General features: G+C 47.9%; 1 protein-coding gene across 2 annotated transcripts in view; it reads right to left on the reverse strand.

The window, feature by feature from the left end:
- The window catches only part of MMD (monocyte to macrophage differentiation associated), a 58,864-nt gene that overhangs the window by 14,619 nt on the left and 23,268 nt on the right, over positions 1-20,977 (reverse strand). For both annotated transcript variants that reach the window (XM_040330684.1, XM_040330686.1), the window contains exon 2: positions 11,493-11,574. In XM_040330684.1, coding sequence (XP_040186618.1) covers positions 11,493-11,574 — 82 coding nt within the window. The remainder of the gene's footprint in view (positions 1-11,492; positions 11,575-20,977) is intronic.

Consider the following 20,977-nt stretch of genomic DNA (forward strand, 5'->3'; position numbering starts at 1 on the left):
GAGGTCATTCTTACTTTTTTTTTCTACAAGGTAATAACAAAGAAATCTGGTGCACAAAGTAGATAAACAGTGCCTACCCCCCCCCCCCCCAAAGCACCTATCCCCCCTATTATGGTTCAGAAGGGGGCGGGTGTGCTTGCTTGTCCCATCCCTTATATCGCCCCCTGTCCACAGCCACCTCTGTACCTCCCCCATCCATAGCCACCTCTGTACCCCCCCCACCCCGTCCACAGCCACCTCTGTACCCCGTCCACGGCCACCTCTGTACCTCCCCCGGCCACCTCTGTACCCCCCCGTCCACGGCCACCTCTGTACCTCCCCCCCCGTCCACGGCCACCTCTGTACCTCCCCCGTCCACAGCCCACCTCTGTACCTCCCCCGTCCACAGCCCACCTCTGTACCTCCCCCGTCCACAGCCCACCTCTGTACCTCCCCCGTCCACAGCCCACCTCTGTACCTCCCCCGTCCACAGCCCACCTCTGTACCTCCCCCGTCCACAGCCCACCTCTGTACCTCCCCCGTCCACAGCCCACCTCTGTACCCCGCCTGTCCACAGCCAACTCTGTGCCCCCCCCCGGCTTTGTATTAGTGAAGCACCTCTGTACCTCCCCCGTCCACCTCTGTTCCTCCCCCGTCCACCTCTGTACCTCCCCTGTCCACCTCTGTACCTCCCCCGTCCACCTCTGTACCTCCCCCGTCCACCTCTGTACCTCCCCCGTCCACCTCTGTACCTCCCCCGTCCACAGCCACCTCTGTACCTCCCCCGTCCACAGCCACCTCTGTACCTCCCCCGTCCACAGCCACCTCTGTACCCCGCCTGTCCACAGCCACCTCTGTACCACCCCCCCCCCCAGGCTTTGCATTAGTGAAGCACCTCTGTACCTCCCCCGTCCACCTCTGTACCTCCCCCGTCCACCTCTGTACCTCCCCCGTCCACAGCCACCTCTGTACCTCCTTATCTTTATTAGCAGGTGAACGTGGCCCTCCATGCATTCACATACATTGATTCCGGCCCTTAAGTGTAAAAAGGTTGCCGACCCCTGTCCTAGGGTCTCTACTAAAAAACAAAACAAAAAAAAAACATATATACTGGGGATTCTGAGTAATTCTCTAGGAAAAAATAATGATTTTTACATGTAGGAGAGAAGTATCAGAATTGTCTTGGGAGGCAAGGGGTTAAACAAATGTGCAAAAAAAAACCCCGGCTCTGGCAGTAAGAGAGTTAAAACACCCGGACCCGTTAGACTTTTTGAATGAGTTCATGGAGAGCTGTGCAGGAGCCTTTTATACCTGATGAATTGACACATTGGAGTAAGCCTGTTGTTATTCCCTGCGAAATCAGGACAAAAGAATTGTGGAGAAAACACGTTTGTGCGCACAGCGCCACATTATTCAATAATCTCTGTCTCCGTCTATTGCCACATGTCCCCTTCCTGACCCTCTGCCCGTCAAATCAGATAACAGCTGATCTCTCATCTGTTGGCAATGATTAGGATCTGGAGTATTTTCATCGTCAGCCGGATACAAAACATCGTTACGCAGCGCAATTGCTTACTTGCGCCGGCGTAACGAATGCTCCTGATTCAGGAACCTCGTTATGCCGACCTGAGCCTAAGATATGCGTGGCATAAGGCTCTTATGCCCGCATATCTTAGGCTGCATTCTTGCGATGGCCGCTAGGTGGCGTTCCCGTTGTGCTCAGCGTATAGTATGCAAATTGCATACTAAAGCCGATTCACAACGTTACGCGAGCCCTGCGTACGCAGTTTGCGTACGGCGGTTTTCGCGCAAGGCTGCCCCTGCTATTAGCAGGGGCAGCCAATGTTACGTATACCCGTCGCTCCCGCGTCGCAAAATTTTAATTTTACGTAGTTTGCGTAAGGGATTCGTGAATGGCGCTGGACGCCATTCACGTTCACTTTGAAGCAAATGACGTCCTTGCGACGTCATTTGCCGCAATGCACGTCGGGAAAGTTTCCCGACGGAGCATGCGCTCTACGATCGCCGCGGGAACGCGCCTAATTTGAATGATTTCCCGCCCCCTACGGGATCATTTAAATTGCACGCGCTTACGCCGGGCATTTTGCCAGAGCGCACACGCAATTTACGGAGCTACTGCTCCATGAATCGCGGGTAGCGCAGAAAATTTGCATGGGCGCAGGGCAAAAACGGGGCCATGCGCCTACGTAAAAAAAAGCGCAGATGTTACTGAATCTACCCCAGTGTGTCCATTTATAAAACGTACGGAATTAATAAATCTGAATTATTTTTTTTTTACACTTTTTGAGTAAACCAATAGCTCTGCCAACAGCAAAGCCCACGATCTCTGCTGATTTTTCACCAAAAAATGGGAAAACTTATTGACTCGAGTATAAGCCTAGGGTGTCCATCTGCATGCCTCGCTGTGCCCATGCCTCACTGTGCCCATGCCTCGACTGATGTTTAACATGGGAGTCTATGGAAGCTTTGAAAAATTGGTGCTCCCCGCCTGTAGGTACCCCAGACGACAACTTGTAGAGGAGAAAAGGGGCTACATGTGTGCCTAGTTCTGGGTCCAGGGGACCTACAACCGGCCGGTACTGGGCCCCCAAAGGCACCGGAGAAATGACTGTTTAACATGGGAGTCTATGGAAGGGGTGCCCGGCTTTGGAAAAAAAAACAAAAAAAAAACAGGTTTGCCAACTGTCCATAGGGCTGGCTGCAGTTGTCTAAGCTAAGCCAGTAAAGTCCTTGTCCCCCCCCTCATGAAGGGGAGAGGAGAGGGCTTGATCTGCTCCTCCTCTTCCTGCCCCTACCCCTCTGTGTCTGCCCGCCAATACTCCACTCCTTGGCATTCTGTGACGCAGAAAAGGGAATGCGTGGGTGGGAAATTTGAATCCCAACAAGCTGGCAGATACATGGATTAAAAGGCGCCAATGCCTGAGCCTCCATCCTCGGGTGAGTGAAGTCTCCCCTCTCCCTCCATTCTCTCTCCTACCTCCGAGCAAGGGAGTACACTAAGGTAAGGGGGGCTCATATAGAAGGGGTGCTCTGCAGACTCTGATGTAAGGGGGGGATGCTGGGAACCCCGATTTAAGGGGGGGGATGCTGGGAACCCCGATCTAGGGGAGGGGGGATGCTGGGAACTCTGATCTAGGGGAGGGGGGATGCTGGGAACTCTGATCTAGGGGAGGGGGGATGCTGGGAACTCTGATCTAGGGGAGGGGGGGTGCTGGGAACTCTGATCTAGGGGGGGGGGGATGCTGGGAACTCTGATCTAGGGGAGGGGGGATGCTGGGAACTCTGATCTAGGGGAGGGGGGATGCTGGGAACTCTGATCTAGGGGAGGGGGGGATGCTGGGAACTCTGATCTAGGGGAGGGGGGATGCTGGGAACTCTGATCTAGGGGAGGGGGGATGCTGGGAACTCTGATCTAGGGGAGGAGGGATGCTGGGAACTCTGATCTAGGGGAGGGGGGGATGCTGGGAACTCTGATCTAGGGGAGGGGGGGATGCTGGGAACTCTGATCTAGGGGAGGGGGGGATGCTGGGAACTCTGATCTAGGGGAGGAGGGATGCTGGGAACTCTGATCTAGGGGAGGGGGGATGCTGGGAACCCTGATCTAAGGGGGGGGATGCTGGGAACCCTGATCTAAGGGGGGGCTTTGGTGAGCAGGAACCCCCTTGCATCAGAGTTCCCCTTTACATCACAGTCCACAGCCACGTTCCCCCTTCAGGTAAAGTGTTTGGGTTTGGCTTGGCGTGGCGACCCCTAGATCCAGCCCAGTAACAAGGTTTTACAGACAAAGCCTTCACCTGGAACCTGTCTTGTCTACAAGCGTGACTTTGCATTGGTGACGCAGAAGGGGACGTGAAACACATGGGAGGGGCGCAGACGTTGCGTCACCACATTGTATTTCATTGTCTGTCTTCGAGGATTAGAGAGACACCCAAGGCTTTCCCATGCCATGTAAGAAAGAGTCTGAATCACACATTATAGAGATGTCGTCACATCTACACCGAGCAAACCCTGCGCTACGGGAACACAGAGCGAGTCAGATTTCATCATACAGCTTACCGATGGAGGAGAACCTTCATGCACCGCACAGCAAGCACATGAGCAGTGCCCATAAGCAGTGCCCATAAGCAGTGCCCAGGCTGTGAGCTGCCCAGACATTCACATTGTACAATCCCCATAGATCAGGAGGAGCCAGCTTTGTAAACAAAGAGCCAGATTCAGACTTATGGGGGGGGGGGGCAGATTGTGGGGGGGGGGGGGGAGGAGAAAACAGTGGGAATAAACAATGCCTCAGGCTTCGTGGTCAGTAGGAGGAGGAATAGTTCCCCCTTAGTATCAGTGCAATTAATAGTGCCCCAACATTGGCATCAGTGGAATTAATAGTGCCCCATCATTGGCATCAGTGGGAGGAATAGTGTCTCATCGTTGCAATCAGTGGGAGTAATAGTACCCCATCATTGGTATCATTGGCATTAGTGGGAGGAATGGTGCCCCATAATTGGTATCAGTGGGAGGAATAGTGCCCCATCATTGGTATCAGGGAAAATAATAGTGCCCCATCATTGGCATCAGTGTAAGGAGTAGTGCCCCATCCTTGGTATCGGTGGGAGGAATAAAGCCCCAGCATTGGCATCAGTGGAAGGAAATGTGCCCCATCATTGGTATCAGTGGAATAGTGTCCCATCATTTGTATCAGTGGAATAGTGCCCCATCATTGGTATCAGAGGAAAGAATAGTGCCCCATCATTGGTGTCAGTGGGAGGAATAGTGCCCCATCATTGGTATCAGTGGGAAGAATAGTGCCCTTCATTGGTATCAGTTGGAAGAACAATGTCTTATTGTTGGTATCACTGGGAGGAATAGTTCCATATCATTAGTTCCATGTTCCCTGTTGTTGGAGTCAGTGGAAAGAATAGTGCCCCATCATTGGTGTCAGTGGAAAGAGTAGTGCCCCATCATTGGTGTCAGTGGAAGGAATCGTGCCCCATCATTGGTGTCAGTGGCAGGAATCGTGCCCCATCATTGGTGTCAGTGGCAGGAATCGTGCCCCATCATTGGTGTCAGTGGAAGGAATAGTGCCCCATCATTGGCGTCAGTGGAAAGAATAGTGCCCCATCATTGGCGTCAGTGGAAAGAATAGTGCCCCATCATTGGTGTCAGTGGAAAGAATAGTACCCCATTATTACTTTCAGTATTGCATGGTGCTGCAAAATACGGCCGTGAAGGGATTGGCGCACAGTGCACTGGATTCAGTCCCGTCAGTAAACACACACAATCCTCTGCAGTCCACACGGGTTCCCTCTCATGCCCCTTGGCACACGGCGCTATGAATGAAGATGCCGGGTGAATCGCCGTCTAATACTCAACAATTCTACAATCTGGGGAATCGGATGATCCAAATAGGGAACATAGAAGATCTACCCAGACGTGACCCCCCAGACGTGACCCCCCCCCAGACGTGACCCCCCCCAGACGTGACCCCCCCAGACGTGACCCCCCCAGACGCGACCCCCCCCAGACGCGACCCCCCCCAGACGCGACCCCCCCCAGACGCGACCCCCCCCAGACGTGACCCCCTCCTTCCTAATGGGGGGAGGGGACGTTCCCCAAATGAATGGAATGACGCCGCCGACTCGTCTTTAATTATTTACTCCGCTGAGCTCCCCAGGAGGGACCTTTCAGCAACAACACCGAGGATTTCTCGCCAATGTTCTCTCTCTGCGGTGTGACCACTTTACAGTCGTTTCGCAATGCTGACGCCAAAAGGAAAAGCAATAAACATCGAAAAAAAAAAAAAAATCATCTTTCACGAAAAACACTCGGAGCATTTAATGGTCGATTGCTTTTTATTTCCCACTCAAAGTGACCCTCTTATGGAATACGACCTCCTTCCTAAAAGGGATAAACGACGAGAGTAGTACAAAAATATTGACGGTTTCTATAGCAACCGTCATGTGACCAAATGCTTAGAAATCCGTGATCCCTGCAGAGCAACAGAATCCTATAAAGCAGAGTGGTTGTCAACTTAAAGGAGTTGTAAACAAATAAAAAAAATTGCTGAAATGACTGTTTACAGGGTATAGAGACAGAGGGCCAGATTCTTGTAGTTTCTGCGGCGGCGTCGCGTAAGCTATTTACACTACGCCGTCCAAACTTACAGGAGCAAGTGTTGTATTCCCCAAACACTTGCTCCGTAGTTTGGGGCGGCGTAGTGTAATTGGCCCGGCGTATCCCCGCGTATATCCAAGGGGGCGGCTTGTATTTAAATTAAGCGCGCCCCCGTGCCGTTCGAACTGCGCATGCGCCGAACTTAAAATAGCCCAGTGCGCATGCTCCAGTTCTCGACGGAAAATGTCAATGACGCCGACGTGTGCGTCATTGACGTAAAGTCATATTCAAGAACGACTTAGTAAAACGACGTACCCGACGGGAAAAGACGACGCGGACCCGACGCCATACTTAACATGGCATACGTGGGACTGGCGTAAGGTTACTCCTCATATAGCAGGGATAACCTTACGCTTGCGCAAACGACGTAAGCGACGGTTACGCGACGCAATTTAGTTCGGGAATCGGCGTATCAGGCTCATTTGCATAAACAAATGAGACCTGAACGTAAACGCCACCTAGCGGCTGGCGGCGAATCACATTTAGGATCCGACAGTGTAAGTGACTTACACATGTCGGATCTTAGCCTAAATCCGGCGTATCTTGTTTTGTGAATACAAAACAATGATACGCCGGCGGGAAATTCGATTTACGCCGGTGTATCAGTAGATACACCGGCGTAACTTGTTTGAGAATATGGCCCATAATAGTTAACCGATTCCTTTTAACCACTTAAGACCCGCACCTTATGGCAGCTAAAGGACCCGGACAGTTTTTGCGATTCGGCAATGCGTCGCTTTAACTGACAACTGCGCGGTCGTGCGACGTGGCTCCCAAACAAAATTGGCGTCCTTTTTTCCCCACAAATAGAGTTTTCTTTTGGTGGTATTTGATCACCTCTGCGGTTTTTTGTTTTTTTGCGCTGTAAACAAAAATAGAGCGACAATTTTGAAAAAAATGAATATTTTTAACTTTTTGCTGTAATAAATATCCCCCAAAAATATATAAAAACTATTTTTTTCCCCCTCAGTTTAGGCCGATACGTATTTTTGGTAAAAAAAATAGCAATAAGCGTTTATTGATCGGTTTGCGCAAAAGTTATAATGGTTTTATTTTTTTTTTACTATTAATGGTGGCGATCGTGACTGCGACATTATGGCGGACACATCGGACACTTTTGACACATTTTTGGGACCCAAAAGTTATAGCATCTACGAAATAGGGGATAGTTTTATGGCATTTTTATTAATAATTTTATTTTTTACTAGTAATGGCGGCGATCTGCAATTATTATGGTGACTGCGACTTTATGGCGGACACATCGGACACTTTTGACACATTTTTGGGACCCAAAAGTTATAGCATCTACGAAATAGGGGATAGTTTTATGGCATTTTTATTAATAATTTTATTTTTTACTAGCAATGGCGGCGATCTGCAATTATTATGGTGACTGCGACTTTATGGCGGACACATCGGACACTTTTGACACATTTTTGGGACCATTGTCATTTTTACAGCCATCGGTGCTAAAAAAAATGCACTGATTACTGTGAAAATTACACTGGCAGTGAAGGGGTTAAAAACGAGGTAGCGCTGTAGGGGTTTAGTGTGCCCTAGTGAGTGATTCTTACTGTAGGGGGGGCATGGCCTGGTGTGACACATCACTGATCATCGTTCCGTATGACAGGGAGCGGTGACAGTCTGACTAGGAAGCACGAGGAGACTCTACACTTCTCTCTCCCCGTTCTTCTTCAGGTCTGCGATCCGATCGCGGGACACCGGCGGCGATCGGGTCCCACGGGCGCGGTCACGGAGCTCAGGAGGGGGTCGCGAGCGCTATATAACAGAAATACCTGAAGATACTGCGACCGATAGCAGTTTTTTTTAAATTGCAGGCTTGCCAGCGGTAGCGTGATGTGTTTTCTTTGTGCTTTCTCGTAAGTTTCTCGTGAAGTTTTACTTGCACTCGGCTGCGGGGAGACGCTTGGCTCTGCGCCATACCAGAAGTAAAAAAAAAAAACAACCTTGTGAGACGGACATTTTTAACTAGAGACTTACCCAAGTACTTGTGTGTTAAAGGTGAACGTGTTCTTTAGCAAATGCGAGGCGCTTTTGTGTAACGCTGAACTACAACCGAAACAGTAACCGGCTAATAATAAAATCCAACAAACACTGGCCCGGATTCAGGTAGAATTGCCCCTTATTTGCGGAGGCGCAGGGCAGCGTTTTTGCCCTGCGCCCCCGCAAATTTACTGCGCTACCCGCGATTCATGGAGCAGTAGCTCCATAAATTGCGTGTGCGCTGTGTAAACTTGCCCTGCGTAAGGGCGCCTAATGTAAATGATCCCGTAGGAGGCGGGAATCATTTAAATTAGGCGCGCTCCCGCGCCGAGCATAGAGCGCATGCTCCGTCGGGAAACTTTCCCGACGTGCATTGCGGCAAATGACGTCGCAAGGACGTAATTGCTTCAAAGTGAACGTGAATGGCGTCCAGCGCCATTCACGAATCACTTACGCAAATTACGTAAAAATCGAACGTCGCGACGCGGGAACGGCGGGTATACTTTAGCATTGGCTGCCCCTGCTATTAGAAGGGGCAGCCTTACGCTAAACACGCCGTACGGAAACGACGTAAATTGCGTACGCAGGGCTCGCGCAACATTGTGAATCGGTGTTAGTATGCAATTTGCATACTATACGCAGAGCACAATGGGAGCGCCCCCTAGCGGTCATCGCTAGAATGCAGCCTAAGATATGCGTGGCATAAGAGCCTTATGCCACACAGATTTTAGGCTGCAGTCGGCGTTACGATGTTCCTGAATCAGGAGCATTCGTAACGCCGGGGCAAGTAAGCAATTGCGCTGTGTAACCTATGGTTACACAGGCGCAATTGCTTCTTGAATCCGGGCCACTGCAAATATCTTCAATTAAAAAAGCGTTAAGGGGCATGCGTGTGGAGGTTGGGACATACACCACCTAGATCAGCATACACTATATCACCAAAAGTATTGGTACCCCTGCCTTTACACGCACATGAACTTTAATGGCATCCCAGTCTTAGTCCGTAGGGTTCAATATTGAGTTGGCCCACCCTCTGCAGCTATAACAGCTTCATCTCTTCTGGGGAGGCTGTCCACAAGGTTTAGGAGGGTGTCTATGGGAATGTTTGACCATTCTTCCAGAAGCCCTGGATGACGACCATAGAGATTTCCGGTGACCAGATGGTCACCAGTCAACTCTTTGACCGTCGGAGGCCGTGCGCAACGTTATGACGTCACGTCCGGGCCGCGGATTTAAACAAAGCCACAATCGCGGCTGTCAGCATGAGATCGTGATTTTTTTCTCAATTATATGCTTTCCAGCCTGTAGGAGAGACGCATCTCTCCATAAAGAGGACCTGTCACTAACCATTCCTATTACAAGGGATTTTTACATTCCTTGTAATAGGAATAAAAGTGATCAAAAATGTTTTTTTCTTTTTTTTACACTTTTTCTTTTAAAAATAAAAGTAAAATAAAAATATATATATTTTTTTAATGCCCCTGTTCCCGGTAGCTGGTGCTAAGAAGCGAAAGCACACTCAAGTCCTGCCCACATATGTAAACGGCATTCAAACCACAGAGGTATCGCCACGTGCTTTGGAGCACAAGCTCCAATTCTAGCACTAGAACTCTAAACTGGTAACCTGTAAAAATGTAAAACGTCGCCTATGAAGATTTCTAAGTACCGAAGTTTGGTGCCATTCCATGAGTGTGCGCAATTTTTAAACGTGACATGTTCGGTATCTATTCACTCGGCGTAACTTCATCTTTCACATTATACAAAAATAACTTGGCTAACTTTACTGTTTATTTTTTAATTAATGAAACAGTTTTTTTCCCCCCCAAAAAAACACACGTTTGAAAAATTGTTGCGAACATACCGTGCGAGATAAAAAGTTTCAACGAGCGCCATTTTATTCCCTAGGGTGTCTGCAGGTATCTACGCCACTCGTCCCCCGTCCCCCCCCGCTGTCTTCAGGGAGACACACGAGTCCCAGAAGACAGCAGAGACCATTCGCATGCGCAGTAGAAAGCCAAGAAGTGAAGCCACAAGGCGGTGGCAGCATCTGAGGACCGAGGAGCGGGTCTGCCTCGGGTGCCGACATCGCGGGCGCCCTGGACAAGTAAGTGTCCTTATTTCAAAAGTCAGAAGCTGCAGTATTTGTAGCTGCCGACTTAAAAAAAAAAAAATAATTGGCGGACCTCCGCTTTAATGTTTAGTTGACCATACACTTTTTTTTTTGGAGTTTAATCTTGCTTTATGGCCACTGAAATGCTCTTAATGGCCAAGACAGTTGGGCAGGCTTTTAGCTGGATTCAGATAGCTTTACGCCGGCGTATCAGTAGATACGCCGACGTAACTCTGAATCTACGCCGTCGTAAATTTAAGCGTATTCTGGAAACCAGATACGCTTAAATTAGGCTAAGATACGAGCGGCGCAAGTCTCCTACGCCGTCGTATCTTAGGGTGCATATTTACGCTGGCCGCTAGGTGGCGCTTCCGTTGAGTTCGGCATAGAATATGTAAATGACTAGATACGCCGATTCAGAAACGTATGTGCGCCCGGCGCATTTTTTTTACGTCGTTTACGTACGGCTTTTTCCAGAGTAAAGTTAGTCAAACAAATAGCTGGCCTAGTCAATGTTAAGTATGGCCGTCCTTCCCGCGTCGAAATTTGAAATTTTTACGTTGTTTGCGTAAGTCGTCCGTGAATGGGGCTGGACGTAATTTACGTTCACGTCGAAACCAATACGTCCTTGCGGCGTACCTTGGAGCAATGCACACTGGGATATGTACACGGACGGCGCATGCGCCGTTCGTAAAAAACTTCAATCACGTCGGTCACCAATCATTTACATAAAACACGCCCCCCTCATCCACATTTGAATTAGGCGCGCTTACGCCGGCCCCATTTACGCTACGCCGCCGTAACTTAGGAGGCAAGTTCTTTGTGAATACAGCACTTGCCTCTCTGACTTACGGCAGCGTATCGTAAATACGATACGATACGCCGCCTGAAAGATGGGCCGCCCTACCTGAATCTAGCCATTCGTTTTTTCCACAAGGGAGGGGGCGAGCACGACACTCCACACCAGGGAGAAAGCCTTGCATTACTGTGTGGAGTTACAGACAGAAGAACAGGAAGTGAGGATTTCTCAGAAGAAATAAGGACATTTAAAATCAAAATGGAAGGATGAGGTAAGTGAAGGAGGACTGCACTAAGGTAAAGGAAGCCATTTAGGGAATTTTTTTTTTACCTTTACAACCCCTTTAATAAAATATAGTAGAAATCATAAACAAAATAAAAAATAAAAGAAGTAGAAATACAGGAATGTACTTACTGCATGTGTGTAGCAGTTGGCGGCATGTTCGTAGCACGTCGGTTTGTAGCGGCTGTTGGCCGGGGCTCTGTGGTTCATAAACCTGTGAAAAGGAAATTTACACATATTGAGGTTGCTGGTTTCAGGAAGGTGTTGCGTTTTACATGTTGATTCACAACCTCCCTTATCACAGAACAAAAATGTACAACAACAACACAGTTAAAAGGGAAATTGCTGTAAAAAAAAATAAAACATATTTTTTTTTTTTTAAATAAACAGCTAGAAGGGTTACCCGTTTTTTTTTTTTTTTTAACTTTTCCGTGCTTTCTCCTCATACAGTAAGGCTGCATTACACTATAAGCTGAGGCTCCTAATCTTTGAGGATACAGCTTTCCCTACAGCAGTGATTCTCAATTACCAGGCCGTGGGCCCACTGCCAGCCCGCAGCTTTCCCTCTGCCATGCCTCCAGCCAGATGCCTTAAAGTGGAGTTCCACCCAAAAATTGAACTTCCGGTTTTCGGAACTCTCCCCCCCTCCGGTGTCACATTTGTCACCTTTCAGGGGGAGGGGGGGGGTTCAGATACCTGTCTAAGACAGGTATTTGCACCCAATTGCGGGAATATGGTACTTTGGCAGACACGCCTCTACCCGCAGCTCCCCGCTGTCTTCTGGGGAACACACTGTTCCTGGGAGAGAGCGGGGACCAGTAACGGCGCAGCGAGCTACTCGCTCATAAAACAGTAGGGAACCGTTACCCACTTCCGGGCATAGGCTCCCGTCGGAGTCACGCCACTTCCTGTACGCCCCCCCCCCCGCTGTCTTCTGGAAAACACACTGTTCCCAGGAGAGAGCGGGGACCAGTTACAATGCGCCACGCAAATCGCGCATGCGCAGTAGGGAACCAGGCAGTAAAGCAGCAACTCTTTACTTCCCGATTCCCTCACCAAGGATGTCGGCGGCATCATCCGAGGGACGAGCGATTGCTCGGCTGACGACATCACGGGCGTGCTGGACAGGTAAGTGTCCATTTTTTAAAAGTCAGCACCTAGGGCGGGCTGGTTGCTATTGTGACGCGTTTCGGAACTCATATTGACTCCTTTCACAAACCATTGAGTTCACATTGCCGCCCAGCCTTCCACACTGCCCCCCCCCCCAGCCTGCTGAAGAGCCTCCAGTCCTCCATAGTGCCCCCAATTTCCAACACTGTTTTCCCAGACCCCTCCAGAAACATGGCCACCAAGTCCGCTAATCCACTCAACAGCCCCCATACCGCAACCCCACAGTGACACCCAGTCCCATCAAGAGCCTTTCAATGCATGTTTTGCATTTTCATAGTTTTCTTGTAGGAGTATAAACTTTATTCTTTACTGTTTGGGCATGGAACATTTTGGAAGAATTTACTGGGCCTTGGTCTCAAAAAGGTTGAGAACTACTACTTCTAGAGTCTGAATCCTGCCTCTGCCAGAGCTTTTCTGGGCTTTATAAGTAGAGTTCGACCGATATGGGCTTTTCTCTGGCCGATATATGATGCTGATTTTTGCGGCCAATATTTTAAGCCGTTTTTTCTTTTTTTGGCAGGTGGCACTGATTGGCACTGGCAGGTGTCACTGGTTGGCACTGGCAAGTGGCACCAATTGGCACTGGCAGGTTTCACATGGAGGCAATTTGTCAGTTTCAGTTACACTATATGTAACTGAATGCGGAGACCAGCTGTCAGAATTCAGCGTGATGTCGGGAGTGGGCGGGACACTGCAGATATCAAACACCAGCCAATGTATACGTTTGTTTAATCTAGTTTCCAGGTCAGCAATACTTTAGTTACTCCTGATATGGCCCCATACATATCTATGGGGACTCACTGTGCAGGTGTGGTCAGCTAAAAAGAAATCATCTACAGGAGGTGAAGTACACAATGCAGCAGGATGCAGCTCTCCTACAGAGGCAATCAAAAATAACAAACATGTTATACTTGCCTCCCACTGTGCAGCTCGTTTTGCACAGAGTGGCCCCGATACACGTCTTCTGGGGTCCCTCGGCGGCTGTCTCTGGTCCTGCCCGCAAGAACTTTCCACCTTCATGCGAACGAGCTCGCATGGCGTGCTATGTCATTGGATGTGATGGACAGCAGCGCGAGCCAATGGCTGTGCTGCTTTCAATCCATTCACTCTAGCCAATCAACGACCAGGCTGAGTGGCGAAGAGGACGTCGGGGGCGAGCGTCGCAGGTGAACGGGCTCAAGTAAACCGGGGGGGGGGGGGGGGGGGGGGGGCGGTATTGTCGGATGTTTTTTCACCTTAATGCATTAAGGTAAAAAAACATGTACCTTTAGTGTCCCTTTAAGTAGAGTTTCCATTATACATAGAGTTGTGCTTTATGTCAACCATACGTTGCCTTGAAAAAGTATTCATACCCCTTAAAATGTTTCACATTTTGTCATGTTACAACAAAAAACGTAAATTTATTTTATTGGAATTTTATGTGATGGACCAACACAAAGTGGCACATCATAGTGAACTGGAAGGATACAGGGTTAGTTAGCATACCACCATGAAATATCTTAGGAGCCAGACTTAATTAACACAATAGACAATAGAATGCAAACACAGCAAGCTTTTATCATTACAGCCAGGTAGACTTAATTAGCACCTCAACAGTCTGTGTGTCCCCACATGAATGAGTCACTCTGCTATTGACCTGTTGGGGTCAGAATTAACCACCTGTAATATTTCAAGATATCCTGCAATACATGAATCATTACTGTCCCATCTCATGTAATCCGAGATCCTATGACCCTAGTGGACATAGGATGACCCTAGACATAAGAGTCATTGGTGAAGCTGACACAGGAGTACCCCACATCCTTCAAAAGATTCTGGGTTTCATGGGCCATGTCCCCACCCACGTTACAGGGGGTGGGGACTTGTTTTTGACAGGTCCCCTTCCCACGTCCATCAGACCTCTCTCCGTGGCGAGGTACGTCGCTCCTCCTTTTCTGCTGCCAGACCAATTGGAATGCGCGGCACAGGGGAACCGGGCGTGAAGCCGAAAGGTTCCCTTATCGGCATGGCGAAGATCGGCTGCGGTGCCAACATCGCGGGCGCCCTGAACAGGTAAGTGTCCATGTATTAAAAGTCAGCAGGTGCAGTATTTGTAGCTGCTGACTTAAATTTTTTTGTAGGGGGGGGCGGACATCCGCTTTAAAGCGGAGCTCCACCCAAAAATTGAGCTTCCGCTTTTCGGAACCATCCCCCCCTCCGGTGTCACATTTGGCACCTTTGAGGGGGAGGGGGGTGCAGATACCTGTCCAAGACAGGTATTTGTACCCACTTCCGGGAATATGGTACTTTGGCAGACATGCCTCTACCCGCAGCCCCCCGCTGTCTTCTGGGAAACACAGCGGGGGGCTGCGGGTAGAGAGCGGGGACCATAAGCAGTAGGGAACCGGGCTGTGAAGCCGCAACGCTTCACTTCCAGATTCCCTAACCGCGGATGGTGGCGGGTGCAGCCGAGGGACGAGCAATTGCTCGTCCTCGGCTGACAACATCGCGGGCGCGCTGGACAGGTAAGTGTCCATTTTTTAAAGGTCAGCAGCTGCAGTATTTGTAACTGCTGGCTTTAAAAAAAAATAAAAAAATTGGCGGAACCTCCGCTTTAAGTGGTTAACCTGCTTATTCTGCCAGTAAGACACTTTCCTGTCCAATGCTCATTCCTTGCACTGTATTTGCGGCAGAGGAACGTTGTCACCCTAGGTTGCTCTCCTGGTTTGGACTACAAACACCCCCTTAATCTCCATTACACATGGGAAACATGTTGTGTAGTTCACAGAAAATTGCCAAATGCATACTTGCCATAACCCTTGTACAGCCTCATGTATGAATATGAAGGAAGGCCACGTCTTCTTATCCACAGCCACCAATCAACATCTCCTTCTGCATAACCATCAAAGAGAACACACAACTGATTGCCGTGGGCAACACAAACTCTTTCTTCCTCCAGACACTTTCTACGTGAGCCTTGATGTCTCTTAGGATTTTTTTTTTTTTTACATATAAAAGCCTCCTGTTGCCATAGCAACCTTGCATCCCTCTGCTCACAAGGGCAGGTAAGAGAAAAATCCCGACTGTCCGATTACTAAAAGAACCTACAGAACATTGTTCTAAATATAGAAGGAAAAAATTCATTAACCCGAGCTCCCTTTTCAATCAGGCTCATGCAAAGCCCAAGCAAACAACAGAGGCGGCCAGAGTATTTACCAGTGATGTCAGACTACCTCGCTGGGAACCGCGGTCTGGCGTTCGCAGCTAATGAAAGCCAGAAATGACAGACATCGATGTTCCTCAACAAAGCCGTTTCTCCTTATATGCCCAATTCTGGGGCTTGAAATAGTTTCTCTACAACAAGTGACAAACAGGCAGTCATTTCTGATCCGTAAAAGCCAATAATTACAGGATCTAGCCCTCACTTTATAAGCATCAAGAGCTCGCAGCAATAGTGCTAAATGCAAGTGTGTGTGTGTGTGTGTCTGTGTAAATATAAATAAATTTGTATAATATATATATATATATATATATATATATATATATATATATATATATATATATATATATATATATATATATATATATATATATATATATATATATATATATATATATATATATATATATACACACACACACACACACACACACACACACACACACACACATATATACATATACACATATACACACACACACACACACACACACTAAAGCTGCTGTAAGCTCCCATCTGCAGCCCAGCATTAGTGGATGGCATATAGAACAAAAGCCATCATATCAAAAGCCGCAAAGTACAGAGCCCATAATAAACAATGGCCAGAAAGAACCAAGCCCATCAGGTCAATGGCCACGTAGAATACTGTAGAACTCATAATATCAATCGCTACATACAACAGAGCCTGTTATATCAAAGGACACATATAACAGAGCTGGTCAGATCAAAGGCCACAAAGAAAAGAGAAATAATATTAATGGTTACATAGAACAGAGCCCATCATATCAATGGCCACGTAGAACAAAGCCCATCATATCAATGGCCACGTAGAAAAGAGCTCATCATGTAAATGCAGAAGTAATATTAATGGTTACATAGAACAGAGCTTATTATATCAAAGATCACATAGAAGAGAGCCCGTCATAGCGACAAGCCACATAGAACAGAGACAGTCATATCAAAGGCCACATAGAACAGAGCCCATCATATCAATGGCCACATACACCAGAGCCCATCATATCAATGGCCACATAGAACAGAGCACGTCATATCAATGGCCACAGAACATGGACCATCATATCAATGGCCACATAGAACAAAGCCCATCATATCAAAGGCCACTTAGAACTAAGCCCATCATATCAATGGCCACATAGAACAGAGACAGTCATATCAATGGTCACATAGAACAGAGCCCATCATATCAATGGCCACATAGAACAAAGCCCATCATATCAATGGCCACAAAGAACAGAGCCCGTCATATCAATGGCCACAGAACATGGACCATCATATCAATGGCCACATGGAACAAAGCCCATCATATCAATGTCCACATAGAACAGAGACAGTCATATCAATGGCCACATAGAACATGGACTATCATATCAAAGGACACATAGACCAGGGAATGTTATATCAATGACCACATAGAACAAAGCCCATCATATCAAAGGCCACATAGAACAGAGCCCATCATGTCAATGGAGAAGTAATATTAATGGTTACATAGAACAGAGCTCATTATATCAAAGATCACATAGAAGAGATCCCGTCATAGCGACAAGCCACATAGAACAGAGACAGTCATATCGATGGCCACATAGACCAGAGCCCATCATATCAATGGCCACAGAACATGGACCATCATATCAATGACCACATAGAACAAAGCCCAGCATATCAATGACCACATAGAACAAAGCCCAGCATATCAATGACCACATAGAACAAAGCCCATCATATCAATGGCCACATAGAACAAAGCCCATAATTTCAATGGCTACATAGAACAGACAGTCATATCAATGGAGAATATTAATGGTTACATAGTACAGAGCCCATTATATCAAAGATAGCCCGTCATATCGACAAACCACATAGAACAGAGTCCATCATATCAAAGGCCACATAGAACAGGGAGAGTCAAATCTAAGACCACATAGAACTTAGCCCATCGCATCAATGGCCACGTAAAACAAAGTCTGTCACAGCAAAAGCATCCCATCAATGGCCACATACAATGGGCTTCATAATCAATAACCACGTAAAACAGAGCCTGTCATATGGAAGGCCACACAGAACAGGGACCATTTCATCAATGGCCACACAGAACTGAGCCGTCTCATCAAGGACCACGTGAATCAAAGCCCATAATATCGATAGCCATATATACAGTAGAACAGAGCTTGTCACATCAACAGCCTCATTGAGCAGAGCTCATCATATGAACATCCTCAAAGAACAAAGCTTATCATGTCAAAGTTCACATAGAACAAAGTCCATCATATTAAATGCCTCAAAAAACAGAGCCCATCATATTAAAGGCCACATAGAACAGAACCCGTCATATCAAAGGCAAAGTTCAGGTTAGGGAAGCACACCCTCTTGACTTATGCGTTGTCAATGTCCTAATCCTTGGGCTGTTCTTTCCTTTGAGGAACAAATATAGAGAAGGCAAACATTTAGGTCAGAGTGGTAAATGTGAAAGGGAAGCGAGGAAGAAAGTAATGATTCAGTACGAGTTCTCAAAAGTCTATGAATTGTCCTGCAACATGCAGATATATAGATTTCATAGGTGATCTTTGGGTAGAATTGTTGTCATTTCAAGGCACCTATGAACTTAAAGGGAATCTGCAGTCTTGTTAAATTTGGTGTTATCGCTCTCACTCTCTTATACTGGTCACTGGAAGTTCAACATGACACCTCATGGCAAAGAACTCTCTGAGGATCTGGAAAAAAAAAAAAAAAAAAAAAAAAGAATTGTTTCTCTACATAAAGATGGCCTAGGCTACAAGGAGATTGCCAAGCCCCTAAACTGAGCTTCAGCACGGGGACCAAGACCATACAGCAGGTTAACAAAGCAGGTTCCACTCAGAACAGGCCTCGCCATGGTCCAAAGAAGTTGAGTGCACATGCTCAGTGTCATATCCAGAGGTTGTCTTTGGGAAATAGATGTACGAGTGCTGCCAGCATTTCTGCAGAGGTTGAATGGGTTGGGGGGTCAGCCTGTCAGTGCTCAGACCATACGCCGCACACTGCATCAAATTGGTCTGCATGGCTGTTGTCTCAGAAGGAAGCCTCTTCTAAAGATGATGCAAAAGAAAGCATGCCATGTTCTGTGGTCTGATGAGACCAAGATAAACTTACTTGGTTCAGATGGTGTCAAGTGTGTGTGGCGGTGAACAGGTGAGGAGTACAAAGACGCAGAGGCAAATCTCCTCAATGGGTCACAGCAAAAAAAAAATTATATAATTATATTTAGGGTTGTCCCGATACCACTTTTTTAGGACCGAGTACAAGTACCGATACTTTTTTTCATGTACTCGCCAAAACCGATACTTTTTTTTAAATGTGTCCCCAAATGCAGCCATGACTCCCACAAATGCAGCCATGTCCCCCACAAATGCAGCCATGTCCCCCAAGAGAAAGTCAAGCCCCCGCCGCCTAGTTGATAAGCGCAGGGAACAATACAGCTTTCATTTGAATAGCTGTGTGTTCCCCGCTGCGCCTCGTCATATATAGCCCCTCTCTTCCTATCCAATCCTGGGACGGGTGGTCTGTCTATCAAAGTGTCCGGACAAGGGGAAGGGGCTATATATGATGAGGCGCGTGTGGGGGGAGGGGACTGTCTGGGGGAGGGGACCGATGCTGTGTCCCTATGTACAAGGGACACAGATCGGTCTCCTCTCTCCCTGACAGGACGTGGAGCTCTGTGTTTACACACAGAGCTCCACGTCCCTGCTGTCACCGCCAATCGCGGGTACCTGGCGGACACCGCGGCCGCCAGGCACACGCATCGGCTTCCCAGCGATGCGCCAGGCACGTTGTTTCCCCACTGCGCGCCCCCCAGCGGCATGCACGGGGAATGACGACAACAGGACGTCCACCCGGAACTTGAGAGCCGCGCTGTGGACGTCTTTCGTCCATAGCGCGGATCCCAAGTGGTTAATGGGCCGAAAAAAAACGAAGGACAAGTTTGAACATTTTCTGCCGAACGAACGATAAATTGAAAGGTTAATGTGTTTCCCATCCGAACTGTCTGCAATAAGTATATGTAAAAAAAATAAAATAAATACATTTATGTCCTCTGAACGATTTATCGGTCATTACACCATTGTTTGCGCTCACGGTCAAATGTTCGTTTTTCAAAAATGGGTTCAGACGATTTTTCGTATAGTGTATGGCCAGCAATTATTCCACTCAGAAAAATGCAAATCAATTTATAACTTTTTTGAAATGCGTCACAACTTTTTCTACAAGGGTAAGAAAATGTTTTAATAAATATTCAACCAGCTTTGAAGTATTGAGATCTAAAATCTGCAAACAAGCACAAAGATGCACATAAAAAATGCTTGGCATGGTCTACATGAAATAACCTTTTCACGGTCATCTATAAATTCCTAAATACCGAAATTTGTGGAGCCAGCTCTAACTTTGTATTTCGAAGCCAAGTATCCTGCCTGCCCCTTGCTTAAAGGTGAAAAGGAGGAACAGAAGAGGCCATTGTTTACCAGAAACACTGTCGGCATCCAAATAATGCCGATGCAAAGTGTGTCCTAAGCCCTTGGACAATGTGCTTTCCAGGAGAAATTCAAATTAGGATTGTCGCAACTGGAATTACAGTATACATGGCGGCAGTTAACCCTTCCGGATCGCCGCACGACTATATACGTCCTCTCTATGAAGAGGGATATCTCTGTTATGGCAGCAGGTATCCTCGTCTTCAGCCGGCGGTCTGGTCCCCGATAATGGTGGTCTCTGCGGTGGATTAGCCACAAGATCACCATTATCGGTGGTGGGAGAGGGCCCCCCTTCCGCCACTCTCCCATGCCCTCCGCCTTTTACCGAAGCCATCGGTAGCAGCTACAGCTGGGACGATTTTGGCCCCATTTGCGATTGAAAAAACAAAACAAAAACTAGATTTGCGTTTTTTTTTCTGATGGACAGGAGTTTTCTACAGGCAGGAGTTTTTAGGTGAGGCCGTGGCCTCGGCCTAGTCCGCCGCGATCCTGGGACAAGGCCGCGGACTAGGCCGAAGCTGCGGCCTCGCCTAAAAAAGTCTTGCCCACAGATCACCGCGATCCTGGGAGAAGGTTGCGGACTAGACCGAAGCTGCGGCCTCGCCTAAAAAATCTTGCCCGCAGCTCACCGCGATCCTGAGAGAAGGTTGCGGACTAGACCGAAGCTGCGGCCTCGCCTAAAAAAATCCTGCCCGCAGCGATCCTGGGAAAAGGTTGCGGACTAG

This window comes from Rana temporaria, chromosome 12, assembly GCF_905171775.1.
Source record: "Rana temporaria chromosome 12, aRanTem1.1, whole genome shotgun sequence".
NCBI lineage: Eukaryota > Metazoa > Chordata > Amphibia > Anura > Ranidae > Rana > Rana temporaria.